The sequence below is a fragment of the Hibiscus syriacus genome, unplaced genomic scaffold (assembly GCF_006381635.1).
Source record: "Hibiscus syriacus cultivar Baekdansim isolate YM2019G1 unplaced genomic scaffold, ASM638163v2 tig00002655_pilon, whole genome shotgun sequence".
Taxonomy (NCBI): domain Eukaryota; kingdom Viridiplantae; phylum Streptophyta; class Magnoliopsida; order Malvales; family Malvaceae; genus Hibiscus; species Hibiscus syriacus.
Genome location: NW_024061938.1, coordinates 228991 through 252789, shown reverse-complemented (window position 1 = coordinate 252789; position 23799 = coordinate 228991). Strand labels below are relative to the sequence as shown.

The following is a 23799-nucleotide window of genomic DNA, read 5'->3' as shown; positions in this document are numbered from 1 at the left end:
ATTTCTAATGAAGTTAAATTAAAATTGAAAAAAATAAATAGTGAGTGAAATAAGAGAGGGAAAGTCGATGAGTAAACGTGTTGCATATTTTATTATTAAAATAAGACACGTAAGTACCTCGTTATTGAGTAAACGGTCGAGTGATAAAAAAAATTAATGTCTAAAGTTTAGTGAGCAAATTGAAAAATTGAAAGTATAGTGAATGAAATAGGAGAGAGAGTAAAGTTTAGTGAGTAAAAATGTAATTTACCCTTTTTCTATTGAAAGCATCCAAAAACGTGTTTTGAGCTTTGGGAAATAAGGTTTAAAAGTGCTTTCTTTTGATGAAACGAAAGATAAACAAATCGACTCAAAAACACAAACAAATCCGTCCAAAATTTCTCCTATGGGAAACAGAACAAAGCTTTTGCTTACTCTCCATGTTCTCATCGTTTACTTCCTATCATTTGAAAGCTATGTCTCCATTAAAATGGATACCAACGCCATGCATCCAGGCCAATCGCTCTCTGGTAACCAAACTTTGACCTCTAGCAATGGAAGGTTTGAACTTGGTTTCTTCAAGCCAGGTAACTCCACAGGCCACTATGTAGGAATCTGGTACACCCTATCAGTTGATGTTGTGGTGTGGGTGGCTAACAGAGATGCACCACTCTACGATCCTTTCGGTTCGAGACTCGAGCTCACCGAAACGGGTAGACTTGTTCTTTACAATCAATCTGAAATCCCAGTTTGGTCATCATCAAACACCGTGTATGATTCCGTTGTTGCTGTTCTTGAGGATACTGGGAATCTTGTTTTGAGAAATGGTTCGACTTCGAGTTCGAGCTCTTTGGTTAGTATGGGAAAGCTTTGATCATCCCACTGATACATGGTTGCCTGGTGCCAAGCTTGGAGGAAGCAAGATGAACAGGAAAGGGCAAAGGCAAAGCTATGTTTCTTGGAGCAGTTGGAATGATCCTTCGCCTGGACCGTTTTCCCTGGTGCTCGACGCAGATGGAACCCCGGCGTATCATGTACTCAAAAATCGGCATAGGCACTGGACTTGTGGGAGTTGGCTTGAGAGAATTTCCTCGTTTAGTACTGATATAGTGGCTGACAAGTATACCAACATGGACTATGTATCGAATAAGGAAGAGAACTACTATAACTACTCGATCACCAGCCCCTCGATTCCTGTTCGATTTAAGATTGATGTATCAGGGAAAGTGCAGAAACTCGTATGGAAAGATGATTCTCAGAAATGGGAAACTATTTGGGAAAAACCAAAGGAAGATTGTGAAATATTTGATTTCTGTGGAGCAAATGGTGCTTGCAATCAGTTTGTTTTGCCTCATTGTAGATGCTTGGATGGTTTTGAACCTAAAGTTCCTGCAGAATGGAATCGGGGAAATTATACAAATGGTTGTCGTAGAAGATCTCGGTTGCGGTGCGGTAATGATGCAAAACATGGCTTCCGAGTGATTCAAAACATATTATTACCGGCATATGAAGTGTCATTAACAAATGATAAGAGCTTGGAAGAGTGTAAATCAGCCTGCTTAAGAAACTGCACTTGTATTGCATACACGATTGGATATGATGGTAATTGCTCCATATGGCGAGAAGATTTGGTGACCATCCGGTACCTGTCATATGGTGACAATCTCGGAAAAGATCTATATCTCCGGCTTCCAGAAGCTGGCGGAGATAAACCGAGGATAAGAATCAAGCGGTTCACTATTAGTGCAGCTGCAGCAACTGTGATTTTGATTGGTATCTTGGGACTCCTAGTTTCAACACGCAGGATGACAAGTTACTCAGATGCTAAAGCAACTGATGATGTTCTGGTTATCTTTAAGTTCGGTGACTTAAAGAGTGCGACGAAGAATTTTTCCGAAAAATTAGGTGAAGGTGGTTTTGGTTCTGTTTTTAAAGGAATGCTTCCGAATTCGGATGCCATAGCTGTCAAGTGTCTCAAATTTCAAGACGAAGAAGAAAAGCAGTTCCGCGCTGAAGTGAGCACCATAGGGACAATTCATCATGTTAATCTCGTGCGCCTTCTCGGGTTTTGCCTGAAGGGGATGAAGAGGTTTCTAGTATATGATTACATGCCAAATGGTTCCTTGGACAGTCATCTGTTTTATAAGGACTCGAAGATCCTAGACTGGAAAACAAGGCATCATATCGCACTGGGAATAGCTCGAGGATTAGCCTATCTCCACGAGGAGTGCAGAGTACGCATCATACACTGCGATATCAAGCCCGAGAACATTCTTCTTGACTCGGACTATAATCCTCTGCTTTCAGACTTCGGACTATCAAAGCTGTTCGGTAGGGATTTCAGCCGTGTCTTGACTTCAATGAAAGGAACAAGAGGTTACCTTGCGCCGGAAATGATTTCAGGTGAACCCATTACTCCTAAATCTGATGTTTATAGCTATGGAATGCTGCTTTTGGAGATTATATCAGGAAGGAGAAACTGGGAGACAGCAGATGATAAGAACGACAATTACTTCCCAGCTCGTGCCGCAATCTGTTTAAGCAACGGAGGGGATGTACTAAGTTTGTTGGATCCCAAGTTGCAGGGGGGTGCAAATGCAAAACAAGTCATCAGAGCCTGTAGAGTTGCATGCTGGTGCATTCAAGATGAAGAGCAAAATAGGCCATCCATGGCGCAAGTTGTTCAGGTTCTTGAAGGAGTCCAAGAGATCAATATCCCACCAATTCCCTGGTTTATCCAAACCATCATAAGCTGTTAAAAGGGTTTCCGAGTTGTCTTCGACAAATGAGAAGCATTCTACTAGTAGTTCAGTATCTCCAGATTTCTTATGAGATGAATATTTGTTTGTATAATGCATCATACTTGTTGAGTAATTGTTACTTTGTTGAACAAATATGGAAATGCTATAAGAACAGGAATTGTCTGTAAAGGATTCTGATGACATTCTCAAATTAATGGAAGACAATTTAAAAAATACAACCAATTAAACCAGAATTACTAAGTTTGGCTTCAGAAAGCATTCAAACTGAACTACCAGCAACATTATGAGTTTTCTTAGAGCATCCTTCATGGATGCAAAGAACAGAATTAACTACCTTTTGCCGCTATGGACCTAGCTACTAGCAATGTCAATAAAAAACTCTTGGTTTCATTCAAGTTTACTTCTTCAGACAAGATAATAGTAGTAATTCAATGCCAGAAGTATCAGCACAGCCAGCGCAGCAGGAGCTGCCCACGTCCAGTAGTTGGTCGACTTCTTGCGTCTCAGGATGGCTCTTGGAAGTGCCTCGGGTCCTTTAGTTCGATTTCTGTACCGAACTGTATTCTCCTTTTTCGCCTTGTCCTTCACTGAAACAGGAGCAGGAACAGGTGCATCAGCATTAACACCGACCTTCTCAGATTCTGAAGCCTCAGTCTCAGCCTCAGCCTCAGGTTCAGTTGGTTCCTCGGGATTGACAGCACTTGAAGATGCTGCTGCTGCCTTCTTCCTTGCTTTCTTCTCACGCTCCTGAAAGAAAATAACCTTGCAAGATTTCAGTTTTAACCCACACTACTTATCAGAAGCAAAACAAGAGAAAGAGAAGCAAATAATTTCCTTGAGCTTCTTTCAGCCTCCTTTTGAGCTCTTATAGCTGTTTTGGCAGCTGCTTTTTCAGCCATCTTCTTCTTCCTTTCTAAAGCTGTTTTGCTTTTGAAATTTCCTCTTCTCTCTTCTTCTCTTTCAGTTTTTCAGCATCAGTTTTGGTGCTTGCGGATGTGTCCTCCGACTTGCCCGATCCAGAGATCTCCTTCTCTGCTACGACATTCTCTGGAGAGGATTTTGACTCCATTACTTTGGTCTCAGCTTCTTTCTGGACCTTTTTTTTAGTACCTGGTTGAGGAGCGGACTTGGCTTCTTCCTTTGGTTGTCTCGAACTAGGTCTCAGAATTGTTTCAGTTTGCGTAGGTACCGGTACCTCTGCTGCAACCAGTGGTTTCTCATCAGGATTCCTTATCCGGCCATCTCGGCTCAATTGCCGACTGTCCAAGGATGTCAGAATTCGTTTCTCATAATCATCCCTGAAGGCTTTGTCACCATTCCAGAGAGCCATAAACTTCTCAGCCTAAAACCAGTACAGAAGATAAGTGACCGATCGAGTATGAAACACACGAGATTCTCTAAACGTAACAATAATCTGCACTTCTGCAGTCTCAACAAACCTCAACAGCTGCAAGCTCCTCAAGTGCCTTCATATCTTTCTTGGCAGCAACGATTTTGGCCTTGTTTAAGAGTGAACGGCTCTGGAAAAAGTACATATTCTGAAATTTTGAAAGAAAATAGTAATTAAAACTAGTCCATCCATAGAAATAGCATTCGCGAATCACGATGAAGCATGAAAGTTGACTATGCATATTGGCAAAACGACATAAAAATTTAACTAAATAAATGGTTTTACTCGAACGATGTCAAAATTCCATGAAGATCTTCAAGCACAATGAATGTTCGGATATGGTCATGTGTGCATATGAAACAGAAATTTTAAAGCTAAAAAGCTAAGAAAAGACTTACCTCTTCATCGCGTTGTTTCCTCAGTTCCTGAATGGTTTCATAAGCTTTGTCCCTCTTCTCGGTCACATCTTTCAGCTCCTCCTGTAAAATGTTGATTCTCTTCTCTATTGCATTCAATTTATCTTTAATCAGCTTCTTCTTGGACTGGACTGCATGCTGCTCCTTCCTTACTCGATTCAAATCCACTCCCATAAGCTACAATAAAACAATATAGCAAGTTTTTATTGTAAAACAATGAAGGTCTTATTAATACAGGAGGGAAGTGGGAAAGAAAACTTCAAGAGATGCAAAACGGAAGTTTCTTACTTTAACCTGATCCTGAATGGCTTCTTTCTGACCCATCGAATCCTGAATCTTTGTTCTCATTGCCGCATTAGCGAGGACCGTTTCCCTGGTTCCCTCTAGTCGTTTGATTTCTCTAAGAAGTTGCTTCTCCTCAGCCAATGGGATGCTTTCATGCTGAATGCGATATTGCAAGCAATGGATCTGTGGTTTACCAATTCCATTAAGTGATTAAAACAGCAAAGGATTAAATGTGGCAGAAAACAATCGAAAAATTCTCGAAACAGTTAGGAGTAACTTACAACACCATTTAGCTCTTCCTCAGATGAGAATAGACCACCAAAAGCATAGTTATTGGTGCGTAGCTTGCCTAAAGCCTGCTGCAATGGTTCTATTTCCTTCTTTTTCTCTCCTAAAATCTCCTTAAATTGGTCAAAATCAACATTCAAGGCTCTCACTTGAGAAAGTAACTCTGCTCGATCCAACTGAAGACATAAAGATAATGCTTTTAAAAACTAAACGGGATTAGGCAAAAACTGGCATCATAATCGTTGCTACATGCTCACACGCGTCAATTTCCATCATTTATAACTAAAATCACACCCGATCGCATTCAACACAAGTTCGAAAGACTCGTCACAGCAATAATGTCAACTAAACTATAGGAATCAATTAAAAGCCAAACAGGACATGACAAATAAATACCTTATATAAAAACAAAAACGAACGGTTAATCAAGCCATGCGAAATTAATAGCTTTTCACTCACCCTCTGAGCTTTTAATTCATCTGTAATCTTGAACCTGGTTCTATTCCACTTTTGTAGCTCTTTATCAGCCTGATCGATTTTGGCTTTTATCACCGGATCGTCATAAAGGCGATACCTGACAAAATAAAATGAGTGAATCTGTTTAGCTGCAGGCCATTCATCAACTGCATCCGTTGGGATGTTGGCATTCGATGCATTTATCCCGTCTCCCTTATCCGATTCCTTGGCACTGGAAACAACTTTAATGGCCTCATTATGAACAGGATCCTTGTTCAGTTTCCCATTTTCCTTATCAAGTAAAAATGATTTGTCTACTTCAGCTGCTCCAGCTACTTGCGCCATGTTTGATCCCACAATCTCTACATTCATTAATCGCAAAAAAATTATTAGCCTAACAAAGATTACAATACCACATTATACAAACAAAATATAAATACCGTTTCATTTTTGAAAAAAAGAAAAAGAAAAGATCATTACAAAGCAACTCGTTTTGTTAAATGCTAACATACAAATAAATAAACAAACAAAATTTCAAGGATTAACAATAGCATTTGAAATAAACCTATCTAAAGCCATTTCTTTAGCTAGCTTTTTCATTAATCAAATCAAAAGAGTTAGCAAACGGAGAAATTTAAAACAAAATATTCTACATGAGATCTTTAAAGTTTAAACAAACATCAAACTAATATAAATGATTGATCTGGTATAATAGAAGAATGCAAAGACATGTTCCAGATAAAAAAAAAAGACAATCAAATCGTTGGTAACATGCCATAACACAAGATCAAACCATTATCTATCAATAAAACTAACATGCAAAATTATATGATATTTTTCAAAAATGAAAAAGAAAACCCAGAATATTGAATTGTGGATGAAAGGAAAACAAACAAAAACCCAGATAGGAAAACATAAAAAAAAAAAAAACTTATATGATTACCCCTTTGGAGAGATGACAAAGAGAGAAAAGGCCTTCTAGAGGAAATAAAGAGATAAAAGAGATTAAGATCTCAGTCTCTCTCTGTCCCGGAATTCTCTTGTTGTTTACCAGAGATAAATAGGAGGGGAGCACAAGAAATGTAACAGATTTTAGCTTTATATCAGTGCATGGAGGGAGAGAGAGAGAGAGATTGAAGGTGGGAAATGGATTTTTTTTAAGTGAAACAAAAAATAATCCTTTTCTTCTTCTTTTTATCAGTTCTAAAAAACAGTGGGCTAACGTTTTTTTATGCCAATGCTGGCAGTTACAAAAGCATTATGGTTCCTTCTGCTGTTTTAGGGATTTCAACTTAGATAATAATTTTAAAATTTGTAAATATTAATATTTTGTAAATAAATTTTAAAATCCAATAATATAAGCTGAGTTAAAGTTTACCGCTTTAATTTAAAATTCTTTTAAAATTTGTGTCATGAAATAGTGCTATTTTTTATCAATGCAAATTTTGAAGATATATATAGTGATGTCGGTCGACGATTATTTATTATCTATGATTTAGATAAAACATTATTGAAGATAATAAAAATAAAAATAAAAATCAGTTTCATTCTAATTCAATAAGAAGATAAATAAAGATAAAACTCTTAAGTAGATTATTTTCTATTTCGAGATATAAATATTCTAATAAATCATGAGTTTTTAGTACTACATGGTCATTTTAGATAGATGAAATGTGACGTCTATTGATGAAGGGTGTGAGATTATAATAAGTTTATTTAATTTTAATCATTCTTTTATTATTTTTGACTTTTTTATGAAAATGATAATTTAATCACTTCAATATAAACTGGTATTAAAAATAAAATTTAAAAAATAATATAATATGGTCGATAACACGAACTATTGAAAAAATTGAAAGAATATATAACACGTGTTCTTACGAGAGCTTAGGTTCGAGACTTCAAATTACAAAAATATCCTTAAATTTGTCCGCAAAAAGGGCACCCCTTAAAAACCGGTAAAGTTCTTAAAGTTCGAACTTACAAATCTCATATTATTTATTTCTAGGTTGCATTTAATTACGATTCTTTTTAGTTTTAAAACACCATGAACCCCTATAATTACAATTAAGTATAATTTTCAAAATTAAACTATAATTATATTATAGTGTAAAGTACACAATGGTCCCGACTATAGGGTGGTGTTTTATTGAGTCACTCGACTATTAAATGTTATAAATGATTATCCGATTATAGAGTTTGTTTTATTGAATCTCTCGACTATTAAAAGTTACGAAATGATCACATGGCTATTCATTATGTTCTAAACTCGTCATTTTCTATTAAAAATCAACGGCATTCTAAGTTGAACGTTAGCATGTTGACTGTGATACGATAAAATTCGATATCAGAATCTTAAACGACTATCTTATCCTACTCACCGTGTTAATGTTCAACTCGAACGACAATCAACTTGTTAACGAAAAAAGACGAGTTTGGAACATAATGAATAGTCAGGTGATCATTTTGTAACTTTTAATAATCGGAGGACTCAACAAATCAATATTTTATTGTCATATAATCATTTTGTAACTTTCAATAGTCGATGAACTTAATAAAATAACACCTTGTAGTCGGGGATCATTTGTGTATTTTACCCTATATTATATTTAAATAATTAGATAAGCAAAACTATCAGTCGTATAATTATTAGAACTATAATTACATCTTCATATACATGAAAATCAAAGCCGACCAAATTGAAAACGCCTTATTATCCATATACATGCATGCATGCATATATATATATATATATATATATATATATATATGCGGCTGCAATTTTCTTCAGAAGAGACGAGGTACTTGGTAAACAAGCTAGAATTTGTTTGTTTCATTGCATTAAATAATCTAAAGAGCTCTGAATTTAACTTGGGGCAGACGAACAGGGATGTGTCATATCTTAGCAAATTGCAGTTGTGGAGTGGTAAAGATATGCACATTTGATCACATAGAAAGCTCTCTTCATCAGCTATAAGCTTAGCTACATATGCCTCACTAGCAATTCTATAAGCGTCGAGCTATACAAAGAATCGGCGGCCAATTATTTGCTACCATCATCTTGACATTGTTCGTCCTGATTTGCGGTTCACAAAGTTTAGCTCAACGACCAGAAACAAATAATGAATTGGTTGATTTTTGGCTGCCTTCTATCGGAACCCTTTTCATCTTTGCCTTATCCAGGCGTGCTCGTCGAACAGCTTCTTGAATTTGACGATCGTGATCCTTGAGCATCTGATCCATGTTGCCTGATGGAACTAATAATGGACCAGAATAGTGAATTTTGTGACCCTTTGAGCCATAACCAAGCTGGAAACAAACATCATTGAGAAGTATGCGTTAGATACTTGAAATGAAGACAAGTTACTAGCAACTAGCCAAAAGCAATACTTTTACCAGGAAAGAAATCAATGACAAGGGTCTTCTTTTATGTAGATTTTGACCATGAGAATCGATCATCAAAACAAAAAGACGGGTTCACTACTTACCACAACTTGATCTTTGATGTTACTTCTTCCATCTTCTTTCTGCTGCACATTTCGTTCCATATCCTGTTGGAAATATTCTGAGGCCTCCTTAAAGGAACCAGGAAATCTTGCAAATACTTTTGGAGCTTCTGGTTGCGAAGAACCAGTTCTCTCTCTGCGATCTTCAGATATAAGATTACTTCTCCTTGCTGCCACTAAACCTGGCATCATTGATAAGTCGGCCCCAGTAGAAAGTTTTGGAGCATCATCGAGTTTTTACCAGACTTCGCCCATGCAGCTCGGTGAGCCAGTGGCCCTGAATGGGAGGCTCTCTTGTGACGATTCCCTGAGCATCTGCATTTGATTCTACTGCCTGTGATGGTCGAGGTGGATCTATAGGAAAGCCTGAGGCAACTTCTTCAGGATGAGGATTAAACTTCTCACTCCGACTCTTAGAATTGGGTTGACCTTGTCTTTTCTGGAATGTAAAGTTATTTTTTCCAAAGAAAAGTGTTACTAATGTCATGCGGATGGTGTTGTTCTAAAAAGGGGAAATTTGATAAAAAGAATGAAAAATTATGTTAAATTATTAAGTAGAAATCTTTGATGCTTACACTACTTAAGGATGCCATCACCAAACGTGTTATAGCAAAAAGAGATGAAATGGCAAGTGTTAACCAAATCTCAAGTTACCTGCATTGACAAGACTAGTTCAGCATTGGCATCAGGCGCATGGCTCGAGACTCTCTTGTTGATCTCCTGTCGAGGTCAGGTCTCTGACCTTTGGTTCCTGCTACTCTTTGTCTGCCAATAGAAAAAAGTAGTTGTTAGCAGTTTTGGACCTAATCCGAGAACTAAAGTTCGAAGAACTCAATTTTCTTTTGGAAGTAACCTCCACAGAAGTATGAAAAAGTTCAAAGAAATTCTCCTTCAGAAGCATGGGATTTCCATCGACTCAAGCACCTCGGATTTTTTTAAAAAGATAAATAAATATTCTCATTGTAATTATAAAATATTCACCTTCTAGTTTCCTCATCCCTCATTTTTGCATCAACTCTTTGCTAGGAGGATACTTGGGCAAGCTTGAAGGATCACAGGGAAGCGGATTTGTGGTAAAGAACTGAAAGAACACGAGTAAAAACAAGTAGGAAATTAGATACTTGGGCAACCTTCATTTCCAACATTCACCCTGAAAAGGAGGGTAAGATGCTTGCAGACATGCATCGATTATAGTTGCAAATATAATAGTAAACATAATTTCTTAAAAACATACCTTACTCTTGAGAGCAGAAGCTGCAGATCCGCGATCAGCAGGGTCAATGGAAAGTAAGGTTTCCATGAGTGCTAATGCTGGTGCAGGAAATTCCTTAAATGTTTCAGCGACACAGCATCTATAAGGTTGTTGGGGCTTAAAAATTGTAGCATGAGGCAACTTTGATTTTCTCCAATACTCTTCAGAAGGCGAGCCACAAAGCTTGAAAATTTATGCAACTGCTCCACCTATAAAGCAGAAAGACATGGATCTCGATCGTTCATTTAATTCTAGAGATCTAAAGACAACATATGACACATTCTATCACTAAAACAATTGTCAGCATATATCAATAGACTAGTGTTTCAGCTTAAAAATTAGTACTTCGTAGGAATGCTCACCTCAGTCTTCCGGGCATAATAGGCTTGCCTGCATATAACTCAGCAAGTATGCAACCTGTACTCCATAAATCCACAGCAGTACCATAGTAAGTGGCCCCAAGTAAAAGCTCTGGTGGTCTATACCAAAGAGTTACAACACGGCTTGTCAAGGGCTGACTTTGATGGGGATCATAAGAACTTGCCAGACCAAAATCTGCAATCTTCAAGATGCCATTATTGTCAATGAGAAGATTTGAACCTTTTATGTCACGGTGTAGGACACCATGGCTGTGACAATGATCAAGACCACACAAAAGTTGCTGCATGTAGCACTTAACCTGCCAAAAGTTCAATAAATAGAACATAAGAATACCCCATAGATGCCAAATATAAATTTTTGATTTGCAGAATATTCTCAACTTCTTAAGAACGCAATTTAAAGGGGGAAATTCATGGAATTCCATGTATGGAAGATCTCTTATAGGAAACGTCATTAGTCTAGACCAAAATTATTACTTACAAGTAAATTTTGGAAGATATCAAATTGCAGCTAAGAGAAAATAAAATGGCAGAACAATCTGACATACTTGTGGCTCAGAAAACTTCAGACCCTGGTGCGAAGCAAGACCAGCCAAATCATGTTCCATATACTCAAAACAAGGTACAAGCTGCAAGACATCCTTGAGGTAACCAGACCTTCCAGCTTTATAACATTTGGATGGTCAAGTCTACGTAGTATGTGAATTTCCCTTGCCATAAATCGAACACTCTCCGGCTCAAGGTTATCAAATCTTACTTTCTTCAGAGCAACAATTTTTTTCTGATCTAAATCACGAGCTCTATAAACATTACTATAAGTCCCCTGGCCAATCTGCATAGAAAACATAAGTTCAACTAACAGACACGATTACTAGCCATAAGAAACAGTCAATTTAGAGCACAGTGTTAGGTTATAAGATAAGAGACATCACACTAAGAGGCTGTAGTACAAAATCGAGAAAACAGACCAAATTCCAAAAATCATAGCTAAGTTACATCATCATAATTCACAACAACACATCCAGAAGTCACCGACAGAGAGGGCATGTCAGTGGAGGTGAACGAAATATTAGTATGCCTTAATGTTGAATAAAGGTATATCACTGGACTTAAGAGGGAATTTTTCTTCTAATTGTAAATTGATACTGTTTTCATCTTATTGAATTTAACCTGATTAGAGCTAGGTGAAATTCATATTGGATAGTGGTTTAGTTCTCAGGTATTGAAACAAGATGTTTTACAATCTTTCAAAGATGTCAAGATGGATACGTCAAAAAGAAAATTGTCAATGAAATTTGCAACATGAGCACCAATCATACAATCTATGTTGCTTGGACTCGGTGTAGTGTTAGACACAGATGTGTATCAGAAATGGGTATGGCTAAATTTTTCTATGTATTTGGAGTATCCTTAAAGGTCATATCCCAAATCCTAGTGTCAGACTCAAGTGCTTTATGAAACATGAAGAGTCTGACCAACATAGTATACAATGAACGTCACCCAAAACTAAGAAATAAGTTAAGAGCATAATTACTTTATCCAGCTTCTCAATGAGTCTGCACGCCGCGGCACCCATCCTCTGATTGCTTCTCCTGCCACCGAAGCTAACCAAGTAGGCCAACCTGCTGCCACCTGTTCACCTTCTGTAGCTTTTGGTAGACTACCCATCCCGGGGTGTTGAGTAACAACATACTCCATCTTCTCCCTTCTATCCAAATTCTCACCATGCAACCGAACCGTATCATTCACTTGTTATCAATTAACATCGTTCGCACTTCATTGTTATCAGACCGATCCTTTGCTCCAACTTCTGTTGCGGCTTTACTCAAAGGCCTCTCTCTAGGACTATCCTTACATCTTCAATTGCAGAAGGTTTACAACAATGCAACCCATCATACACCAAAACCACCCTTCAAACAATAACTTCTTCAGTTCTTCTTACAGAAACTATCCTTCATTTCTTCAAGAATTTTAATTTTTTACAACATTGTCCCCCTCATCTATTACCGACATACTCAAAACGCCAAAGAGCGACTAAAAACAGAAGTTCCAATATCCCATCTAAATTCAAATGTTATAATAAATCCCCATTTCTGCACCAGCATTCTACCAAATGAAAGTAATCAAGAATCTGTGTTTCTAGAAATAGAAACCAATAAAGCCGGGCTTCACTAAAAACCCAATACTATATACATACTATCCAATCTAATCAAAACCTCATTTGTTCAAACAAGAGCCTACTTCTCTAGAATCTCTCCAAAACACTACAACCTTTAAACCCAAAAAAAAAAGTAAACCTGAAACAAGCTTTCAAAGATAACCCAAGCTAATGCAAATCCAAATACCAACCTAGAAAACGAACCTCTCTATACACAAATTTTCTTCTGCCCTCCTTATCCAATCAAATTATTCAAACCCCACAATTTTAAACTACATAAAAGATTAGAAAAGAAGTTTTAAAAAAATGAAAGTCTTAACCTTTTCCAGGTACCTTTAAGAAGAAAGCACCTTTGCAGCTAAAAGGATTGAAACTTTGAAACCCTAGAGAGAGTAAAGTGATCAAGCCTGGATTGCAGGGAAAATGGAAATACGGACATGGATCTAAGGAGCAAATAAAGAAAGGTTTTCCCCCTATTAAAGAAATGTGTTTTTATCTTCTTGTCGATTGTTGAAAGGGAGAAATCAATGATATTTGAGGTGGGACCTGGGAGAAATAATTATTGATAATATTAATATTTAACGGCATCTATTTTAGTTGTGTTTAATTCTTTTCATTTAAATGTTATAGGATTTAGGGTTTGTGAAAACCAATGCGTAAAAAGACATTCTTGATGTGTTTTACGAACTCACGCGTTTCATAAAATGGAAGGTTTCGAACATTGTTCTATTTACATTTAAATTATAATTATATATTTCTTTAATTTAAGGCTTATATAAAAATAAGAGACTAAATTATGTTTCGAAAATTTTAATTACCTATTTAACGAATAATTATTCCTTCTTTTTTATTTACAAAAAAAAATTCTTTAAACATTAAAATTTTTTAAGATATAATTGGAGACTTATTTTATATTAAGCCTTAACTTAATCAAGTCAAATACATAATGTTTAAACAATAACAATAATGATAACACTTACTTGAAAATTATGTTTGTTTAATATAAATTACCCGTTCGCTTTTTTTTAATCTATGATGTTTATAATAATAATATATATTTTAAAGATTCTTAATTATTTTATAATTAACGTTCAAATATCTTGTAATTTTTATACTCAAACCTAAAATCATTAAAATAACAATAATTTATTTAATTACTAAGTAATTTAATTGGTATGGGTTTTTAGATTTCAGTTTCCGCGAAAGGGGAAGGGGGTACGTTTCACTCGCTGAGGCTGAGAGTGGGGAAATGTTGAAACAACTTTAGATTAAGACAGTAAGAAGAAGAAGAAGAAAATAGTTGAGGGAAAGAAGGTGGTTTTGGCTTTTCCTGACTCTTATCTTACAATTTTTACTTCATAAAATAAATATGTTAACAGGTCTTAGGTAAGAGATGTTACAGTCTAACTCACTTACACAGTAATCATCTCCTTTCCTGGGTCCCACTTTCCTCAATCAAATTTCCAATGACATCCTTTACGTCCATCCTCGTGTGGTCCAAAATTGCTTAACTGTCTAATCACATCACCGCACTCTAATTTTACTTCGAACAAAATGTCATTTTCCATGCACAAACGATGACATGATTATTGCTGTAACAGTATTTATGTACTTGTTATTCTTCAATTTGGGTAATTTTCATAATTCATTTGCACACTTGTTTTATAAATAAAAGGGTAAAAATACTAAATATCATTTAATTTTAGGCGATGTATTATTTATACCGTCAGATTTTTAATTGCTCTAGTTTTAGCACCAAATTTTTATTTTAGTTTCAGTTATACAATTCGGTCGTTAAAATTTAAACGACGTGATGATATTGACAAACAAAACGATGTTATTTATTGATGCCTAAAATGATGATGTTTTAGACAATAAACTCTAGGAGTGTATCAATTTTTTGTCGCTAAGCATTTAAACATTCCATTTTTGTGCACTATACTTTCTTACCGTTGTTAGTAGTAAATCGACCTCTTTCACCAATGGCCTTTTCATGGCAAGATCGATATCAGTACATTCGTATTTCGCTTGTCTTTGTTCTTATGTGATTGGTTATCTACGAAATCTACTAAATATCGACGAAATTAAAATTTTAAAAAATCCATCATTTTTACGTTTTGGGGAGTGTTTGAAAATATGAACAATAAAAAGAATTATTTCGAAAAGATAAACAATATACCTCAAAACTAACCTCATTAGACGATCATAGGAAGATATTAGAGCATTAGCACATTGAACCTATGGATTTTTCTTCGATTGTAAGTGGTTTTGTGAAAAATAGATTTGATTAAAAGAAATAGAGGTAAAATATGAATACTTTGATAGTGATATTGTCATGAATGTAGATCGGTGACAGACAGCGATTCACTATCAACGACGGCAAAAAAAGTGCAATGTCAAAGAGTGAATTGTTTAAAAGTTTAGTGATAAACATGATACACTCTAAAAGTTTAGTGCCTAAAACATCATCGTTTTAAGTATTAATAGTTGCATTAAAACAACGTCATTTTGTTCATGTCGTCGTATTATTAAAATTTAACAGATTAATAATATAATTGAAGTTAAACCAATTTATTATTATAATTAAAGCAATCAAAAGTCAATGATATACCCCCACCTAAAACTAAATAGTATCCCATGTAGTTTACCCCAAGTAAATCTCTGTTTTATTTTATACTTTAAACTTTGACTTTCTTCTTAAAGTATTTATTTTTACTAAATAATAAATGAATTACTCATATCGGATTCATTGTTTGACTTATTTTTTATTTGACATTCATTGTTCACTAAGAGACAAATGGGGAAGAAAAAAAATAAAAAACAAGCTCACATGGATCTAATGCAAGTCACGTGCTTTGTACAATGTTTTCTTCTTGTCCCAATAGATGTAATAAAAAAATGAATTCAAGTCTCATCGATCCAGATCAATTTATTGTTGTTGTTTCTAGTTTAGAATTATATTATTATAAATAATAATAACTTTTAAATTATGTATTTTTTAATTAAATTAAATAATTAAAAATTTTAAATCAAATTCGGTTCAAAATCGAACTAAAAACGGTCCAAAAGAATCATATCATTCATACGGTCATGCATATGGGAAATTTAAGGCGCTGTCTTCTTTCAAAGAGACAGATGAACGAACATTCGGGGCCAATTTGATAACTCAAACTCTCAAAGGATAGCTTGGGATTGGTCCACTATTTTATTGTCAATGGAAATTCAATGTTTTTTGGGACAGTTTTCCGGTTGCCAACAACAATCAACATGTTTCTCTAGCCTTTTATGAAAGGCATAATGTCAAAAGTCTTTCTTTTTAATAATTATTTTAGTTTTCGGGTAAAGTATAAATAGCCCCTGACTATAGATATTACTTTATTAATTCTCCGACTATTAAAGTTACAAAAATGATCACCTAACTATTCATTAGGTTCCATACTCGTTATCTTTTGTTAAAAAATTGATGATAGTTTGAGATGTTCACTAACATGTTGACTAAGATATGATTAAATTTGATCTCATAATCTCAAACGACTATTATATAGCATGTTAACGTCCAACTCATATGACCTGGCGTTGGGATCAGCCTACTACCCTACCTCCCCCTTACCTCATTGCATATGGGAATCAGGGTTTTTGTTGTTGTTGTTGTTGTTGTTAACATCCAACTCAGATGACCATTAATTTTTAACGGGAAAGGACGAGTTTGAAACATAATGAATAGTCGAGTGGTCATTTTGTAACTTCTAATAGTTGGGAACTCAAATGTAACTCTCTATAGTCGAGGGATCATTTTGTAACTTTTAATAATCAGTTGATTCAATAAAGTAGTATCATATTCGAGAGATCATTTGTGTACTTTACCCTTAGTTTTGTTTATAATTTAATTTTTAATATTTTATCTTTTTAATTAAGTAAAGATATATTAAATTTACAAAATAAATGTTGGGATACAAACCCACACATGATAAGACAATACGAATATCATTATCACTCGGTCAATTAATGTTTTATTTTATATATGTAGTGGCAGATCTTGGTGATAGAGTTTGGGATGACCAATTTAAAACTTTAAAAATTTAAAGGTTTAAATTAATTTTTATTTTTTGAAGGGTTTAGTTTACATTTTCCCAAAAAAATTAGGGTCCAAAAAAATTAGGGTCTAACTATTTTTTTTGAAATTTTGAGAGGCTTAATGAGAGTTTTTAAACATTATGGGAAGAGATTTAATCAATAACATTAAAAAATTTAAATTTTAATCTAAATTTCTAAAAAAAATTGAGAGGGCCAAATTAATTTTACTGAAAATTTTAAAGGTCCATATTATAATTTTTTAAATTTGTGGGGCCATAGCATCCAATAGTCCTTCTTGTCTTCCACCAGGACCACCACTGTGTATATATAGGTAATTGAAAATATTAATTTAATAATGATATTTTATAATATTGATTTGAATTAATTATTTAATTAAATATTAATGCTTATAAAAATAATTAATTAACTAATCAAATACACTTTGTTTTCGATTAGCACTAGGTTAATCCTTATCTTATTACCATGATTATCTTCAATTACCAATGGCACACGCCACAACTCTCTCACATTATTTTTCACATTTTTATTATCATCTATAAGTGCCATTAGTACCCAACTTAGGCTTACTCACACTTTAAAATCATTTGATTTGATTGAGTCCGATTTAAATATTATATTAGTAAAATTTATTAAGTGGTGTAATTGATAAAAGTAAATATTTGGAAGATATTTGGGAGTTCGCTTGTCTCTAGGAGCTTTTCTTACTTGGATTGTGAGGGATTGGTGGATAAAATTATTAGAAAAATTCAGAACTGGCTTTCTAAATGTTTATCCTTTTGCTGGAAGATTGTAGCTCATTCAAGCGGTTTATCTCCAGTGTTCAAAATTTTTAGAGTAGAGTTTTTCTATTGCCTTCTGAAGTGTTGAAGAAGATTGGAAGTTTATAGTGCTTTCCTTTGGAAGGGTTCAAATGGCTCTGCTAGGGGTGCTCGGGCTAGTTGGGAGAAGTTGTTTCATCCAAAATGTGAAGGGGTATGGGGATAATAATATTTTAGTTTGGAATAGAGCTTGTATAATGAAATGGTTGTGGCCTCTTGCACAGCTATAACCGCTTTTGATGGCTTAGATTGAGAAGTACATTTTGAAGGGTGCTCTCTATGGCAGGCGCCTATGAAGGACAATTATAGTTGGGCATGGAAGAAAACTGTTGGATCTCTCCCTAATTGGAGAGGTTCTAGAAAATTCTAGAGCTTTATGGAGAAGTGTAGAATTTTTAGAACATTTCGGAGAACTCTAGAGAAGTGTATAACTCTTTAGAAGCTTGTGGAAGAGTGTAGAATCCTCTAGAATATTCTGGTGATATGTGGAACCTTATGGAAGAGTATGGAAGAATATGGAAGGGAGTGAAAGAGTGTAGAGCTTCCTAGAGTGTGTGGAGCATTCTAGATAATTAATCTCCACCCTTGGATGTAAGTAATCTCCACCATTCATTGTGGAGGCGGAGTAGTATAAATAGGGGTGAGAGACTTCATTCCTAACCATCCAAAATCCAAGAAATCCAAGCTTGAGAAACTAGAGAGTTAGAGAGCCTCTTTGAGAGAGAAGAGAGATAGTTTGGGAAGGCTTTATCCTCAAGTTTATCAAGAAATTCAAGCTTGAGATACTAGAGAGTTAGAGAGTCTCTTTGAGAGAGAATAGAGATAGCTTGGGAAGGCTTTATCCTCAAGCTTGTCCAAGAAATCCAAGCTTGAGATACTAGAGAGTTAGAGAGCCTCTTTGAGAGAGAAGAGAGATAGCTTGGGAAGCCTTATCCTCAAGCTTGAGTGAGCCACCAAGTGTGAGTCAATTTTGTGAACGCATCCTTGTAATCCTACTATTCTTTTGTATAGTGGAAGATCTCTAAATTGGAGAATTATACTCTTGTGCTCTCTTTACTATCCTTAATCTCTAAGTGTCTATCTTAACTTCATGAAATGGGAAAGACCGTGATTCCAACAAAACTCTTAAATTAAGGGATGATTATATCCTTGTTGGTAGTATGGATGGAGGCTTTCAATAGAAGATCGAGTTCAAGGCATCTATGTAGGGCTGTTGTTGGTAATAAAGAAGCATTTTTTCTTTTAAATGTTGTCTGAGCCAAAAAGAAAGAAGGATTTAAATTCATTCATTCATTTTCTTCCAACAAAGCCAAATTGCTTCTAAGTGTCACCATGTAATAGGACTAGTTAGATAACTTTAGGATCGTATAAGGAGTAAGTTGTACATTATGAATGAGCTTCATACAAACTGTTGTCATTTTCCTTGTAACTGCTTGGTCAAGTTCTTAATAGTAGCTAGCAGCAATTCATCATTCACCTATGCTACTCAAATTCGGGTGTGAGTTAAACACGAGTCTGCGTCCGAAAATGTATGAACATGTCTACTCAAATGTCTGTACATGATTGTTATTTGATAGGCTTACAACCATGTTACTCGGATTAGCATGTGAATGTCGGATATGATTATATATCTGACACTGTAAAGTCTTGTATTTTGAGGGTCCTTGGAGAGGCGTGTACGAATATGCCATATATGTATAGTTCGGGAAAAAAATGAAAACCAGAGGATTTAGCCCAAAGAAGGAATGTTTGTGCTGATAGAGTTTGGTCAGGATTTTAGACAGCAAAATATTACAGTGAAAAGACATGTTTTGTAAAATGAAAACACATATTCAATTTTCAGATTGTCCATGTGATTTAATATTCATGTTGCAAGATTGTTTTAGCATGAAATGAGTTTCCCCTTTATTCTCTACAGCTGTAAGGTGTGAGAGCTTAGCAATGATGGTTTCCATAACAAAAAGTAAACGTGCTTGGTATGTTGTAAATCATGCAAACCACTCTTTAAACAACCAAAATCAATTTTTTAAACCTCTAAATTTATAAGTCTTAAACCCTAAATCTTCACTTAATTTGATGGGAATTTGGTGAAGCATTTGAGGGGCTCAAGATTTGACAAAGTGCAGATAGGCCAAAGTGTACACTATATGGTAACCCATTATTTTCTATGTAAAAGGACCAATCAACCAACTGCATCTCCTAAATTCAAGACATAAAGTATTTTATTTTGGGTAGCAAAATTTATTTGGCTGGTCGAGAATATCACTAAAAAGTCTAAAGTTTAGGCCCTACTTAATCTCATTCCATTTAAAACAAAGATACCCCATAACTATATTCTCAAGCAAAATCATTAATTAATTGAAAAAAAGGAAATAAATTAATATTCACCCATTTCTCTTTGCTGTATGAGGAAGTAACCGAGGGAAAAGCTTGGAGTTTTAAAGCATGGTGGAGACTAATGCAAGGAAGCTTTATATTTCTTTAAATAATTAAATCCGAATGAAATTCTCCAATAAAATAGTCAAAACAATATATTCAATTCATTGTAAAGCTGCCTTGATTTCTCATTGGTACTTGTTTCCCTACTTATAAACTTCCATATCCAAAATCTCAAATCTGGGGGTCAATGTTTTAGATCCAAGTCGTTCTAATAGGAAGATCATGCATCGATCATTTAATCGAATGTTCGAACTCCGATAGCCCATCTTTTGATGTATGATTTTTCTCCATGCGCTTCACTGAGCAATGAGCTTACCAGGGTTCTTCATTATATGCATGCTCCATTCCATAGTTGCCATCACTTGTGGAGCTCTAATGGTGTTCTACACCAAGGAAGTCTCGGTTCTCGGCCACGGTCACGAGATCGCCAGTAAGCTACAAGGCTCGACGCCCCACGATCAACTCTTGATCCAAACATCCGAATCTTTTTCCGGGTTGCTTTTGTTCACCATCGGTTTTGTGTTGTTCATGGTGGCATTCGTCAAGGACCGGGACTTTCAAAGCTTCTTTGCTAAAGGGTGCGTGTTGCTTCACGTTTCAATGGCTATTTGGAGAATTAAGTTCGAAGGGAAACTTGAAGATCTCGGCCATGAATGGCTTAGGCAAGCTCTTGGGGACATCATGTTGGCTCTTTCCTGGGTCTTTCTTCTTGCATATTCATGGAGGGAGAAGTATGATTAAAGGGGTTGAAAAATAAATTACAAGTTGGAATTTTGTTTTATTTCGGGCAGCAAATTTTTTGGACAACTGATGCACACAGCTGTTTGGTCAGGCCATTGTCTCCTTCTTGAATCTTGCTTAGGAACTCGAGCATCATGCTTGAATTCAAAGGAAAAGTGAAAATGGCAATGTCATATCAGGCTGGCATGTTTTGCTTTCAGTCCAGAGTCATCCCAATATGCTTTTTAATTTCTAATCTTGATGCTTTAATTGTAATGTAATAAAATGCCATGCAATTTTTGTCCCAAAAAACAATAAAAGTTGTAGGATTTTTTTTTCTGGTTGCCAATTTCTTTTTGCAGAAATGGGTACAAATTGCTTTAAACTCGGAATGAACATCCAAAATCAAAAATTGAGACTTCGAAGTGATTTGTCGGTAGTCGATGAACCCCCGATATGATCTTTGAGATTCGATCATAATGTCTGGATCAGGTCTAAAACGTTACCTAATCTATCTGTTTTCTAGGTTGCACTCTGCAAGTGCAATGATTTTAACTCAGTTAATGACTTGAACTGCCTCGATATATGAAGCTGCCATTTTTTAACCTTGAAAGGCCGGGTTAGTTTTGATTTCTCTTGGTAACATACTCTATAATTTGCTGCTACACCAAGAGTATCGTACTTTTAGAATCAAAACATAGAAAAATAGTTATTCTAATAGTAATTCATTATTTTATAGCTTAGCCATTACAGCACTGTAAACGTGACACAGACAGACATGAAATCACACAGAAACAACAACGAAAGAACCGAATTTCTTTATTTTTTAGGTCCCAATTTTCTCATGAACTGGAACATCATTGTTCTTTATGTTAGCTTAATGACCACATGTGCAGTTCGTGCAGGTGCAGTTAGCTCCGCACTTGCAGTCGTTCTCTGCCGGAACCTCAGTCGCCACGGTGCCAATGTAGCTGCAACGAAATAACACAACAGATTATAATTTACCACATTTTTAATGAAAATTTTAGTATAGTTCTTTGAAGAAATCAATGATTGAAAAGTTTAAAGCATACCTCTTCTCGGTCTCGATGATCATGGTGTTTCCTTTCTTGCTGTAAGCATAAAAAAAGCCATTAAAAACTCTTAAATTTCAATGATAAATGGGAGGAAATTCATGGTTAATATAATCTAAAACCAAGCACAGACCATGAACAACTCGGTTTATGATTGTTTGATTACTTACACGCACTGGCTCTTGTCGCTGCAGTCGCAGTTGCCGCACTTGTCCGACATGTTGAAGGTTTTCTGGGAGTCTGAAGTTGTAATTAGGTAGATTGCAATGGGATTGCTATGCTTTGCAGCATGAGAATGCATTGGATTTATAGATGAAGAAAGCAAAGGAACCTTTTGGTAGTGGTGGGCGGACATTGCCACTTTTGGTTTGGCTTGCTATCCTCCTCTCGTGTCCATATCATTTCTCCTTTTTCTTCCCTAAAGGGAGAATATCATATGCATGCATATATTATTGATCTTACTCTTGTGTTCAGACCATCAAAAAGGAACCTAAGCTCTTGGAATTTTAAGGGTTCTAATTGAGGTGAGATTGGTAAATTATCAAGGGTGCATGGATTTCTTTTTCACTCTTGACTTTGATGATTAGGGTAAAAAGAGAGATTTTAGGGCAATCACATCTTCTAAAAATTTAAAATTATCATATATTTTAAATTTTTTATTGTATTTTCTATTAAAAATTTATTTTTATCTCTCTAAATTTTATAAGTTCAAGTTCATACTTTAACATAAAATCCGGCATCTGTCCCTAATAAAGATGACATGTAAAAAATTATGACACAACTTATTTTTATTGTTGGATCAATGGCCTATGTGGTAGAGAATGTCTATGATATATTTTGTCTTAAATTTGATGTTTAAGTTAATTTTGGTTCAGTTAGGTATCTGAGTTTATCTTTTAAATTATTTTGAATTTATTTTTTCTTAAATTAATATTTGAACTTAATTTGTTATTTCCAAATGAATATTTAGGAACAATGATTTATTTGAATCGATTTAAATCATGAAACTAATTTTAAATAGCTATTTAAATAAAAAAAATAAGTTTAATACCTAATTGAATAAAAAAATTAGGTAACAAATTGAATCTTGAAGTTAAATTTAGATAACATATTCAATATATATATATATATATATATATATATATATATATATATATATATATATATATATATATATATATAACATTTGGTACCTAACTTGTACTTATGTGCAACATGGTACTCAAATTCCTTTTTGGTATTATTAGATAACCAATTTTAACGATACAATTAATACTTGACTTTTTTGGTGCAATTAGGTACCTAACATTTTTCTAAGTACACATGTCTACTTTTGATTGGTTCATTCATAAAAATTTAACATTGTTTAGTTAAAGGGAAAATATGCGTTATTGACTCAAAAGTTCCGCGTTAAAATACTAAGTATGAATTAATGTAATTTTAAAAAATATTAGGTACCTAATTGTACTAAAATAAAATTTGTATACTTGATTGAAACGAAAAAAGTTAGGTACATAATTGCACCGTTTTCAAAAGTTATCTACCTAAACGCACCATGAAAAAGTTAATTACCTAATTGAATTAGAAGTACTACATTCCATATAAATATTACAGTTAGACACCAAAAATTATATTTACCCATATTTTGTGCTATGGTGACTGAGTGGACTTGAGCGGAACAATGTCATTAAATATTGACCGTCCAATTGTTAGGCCCCTCTCAATTGCAAATATTGATGGAGACTTTCTACATGAACCATTTTTGTTTCTTTAAAAATATAC

At 34.9% G+C, this 23799-nt stretch overlaps 3 protein-coding genes and 2 pseudogenes across 3 annotated transcripts; 2 read left to right on the top strand and 3 right to left on the bottom strand.

Moving 5' to 3' along the window:
• The first annotated feature begins 359 nt into the window (after nt 1–359).
• Nucleotides 360–2821, top strand: LOC120147878 (G-type lectin S-receptor-like serine/threonine-protein kinase At2g19130). Its single transcript, XM_039161138.1, has 2 exons — nt 360–806; nt 838–2821. The coding sequence occupies exons 1-2, from the start codon at nt 386–388 to the stop codon at nt 2736–2738; spliced, it is 2322 nt and encodes a 773-aa protein (XP_039017069.1). The 5' UTR covers nt 360–385; the 3' UTR covers nt 2739–2821.
• A 168-nt stretch (nt 2822–2989) lies between these two features.
• Nucleotides 2990–5948, bottom strand: LOC120148309 (annotated as a pseudogene).
• Nucleotides 5949–8597: 2649 nt separating this feature from the next.
• Nucleotides 8598–12935, bottom strand: LOC120147868 (annotated as a pseudogene).
• Nucleotides 12936–20322: 7387 nt separating this feature from the next.
• LOC120148071 lies at nt 20323–21009 on the top strand. Its single transcript, XM_039161266.1, has one exon. It carries the CDS (start codon nt 20531–20533, stop codon nt 20963–20965), a length of 435 nt encoding a protein of 144 aa, XP_039017197.1. The 5' UTR covers nt 20323–20530; the 3' UTR covers nt 20966–21009.
• A 735-nt stretch (nt 21010–21744) lies between these two features.
• LOC120148061 (metallothionein-like protein type 3) lies at nt 21745–22333 on the bottom strand. Its single transcript, XM_039161255.1, has 3 exons — nt 22188–22333; nt 22018–22056; nt 21745–21915 (listed from the first exon to the last, which is right to left on the bottom strand). The coding sequence occupies exons 1-3, from the start codon at nt 22316–22318 to the stop codon at nt 21822–21824; spliced, it is 264 nt and encodes an 87-aa protein (XP_039017186.1). The 5' UTR covers nt 22319–22333; the 3' UTR covers nt 21745–21821.
• Nucleotides 22334–23799: the final 1466 nt, after the last annotated feature.

Bases quoted from the DNA above. Each gene is read 5' to 3' on its own strand.
- LOC120147878 (XM_039161138.1), top strand. From the start codon at position 386: ATGGGAAACAGAACAAAGCTTTTGCTTACTCTCCATGTTCTCATCGTT. The intron at 807-837 runs GTTCGACTTCGA...CTCTTTGGTTAG, and splicing joins GAATCTTGTTTTGAGAAATG to TATGGGAAAGCTTTGATCAT.
- LOC120148071 (XM_039161266.1), top strand. From the start codon at position 20,531: ATGAGCTTACCAGGGTTCTTCATTATATGCATGCTCCATTCCATAGTT.
- LOC120148061 (XM_039161255.1), bottom strand. From the start codon at position 22,318: ATGCATTCTCATGCTGCAAAGCATAGCAATCCCATTGCAATCTACCTA. The intron at 22,057-22,187 runs GTAAGTAATCAA...TTATGCTTACAG, and splicing joins AGCGACAAGAGCCAGTGCGT to CAAGAAAGGAAACACCATGA. The intron at 21,916-22,017 runs GTATGCTTTAAA...ATTTCGTTGCAG, and splicing joins ATCATCGAGACCGAGAAGAG to CTACATTGGCACCGTGGCGA.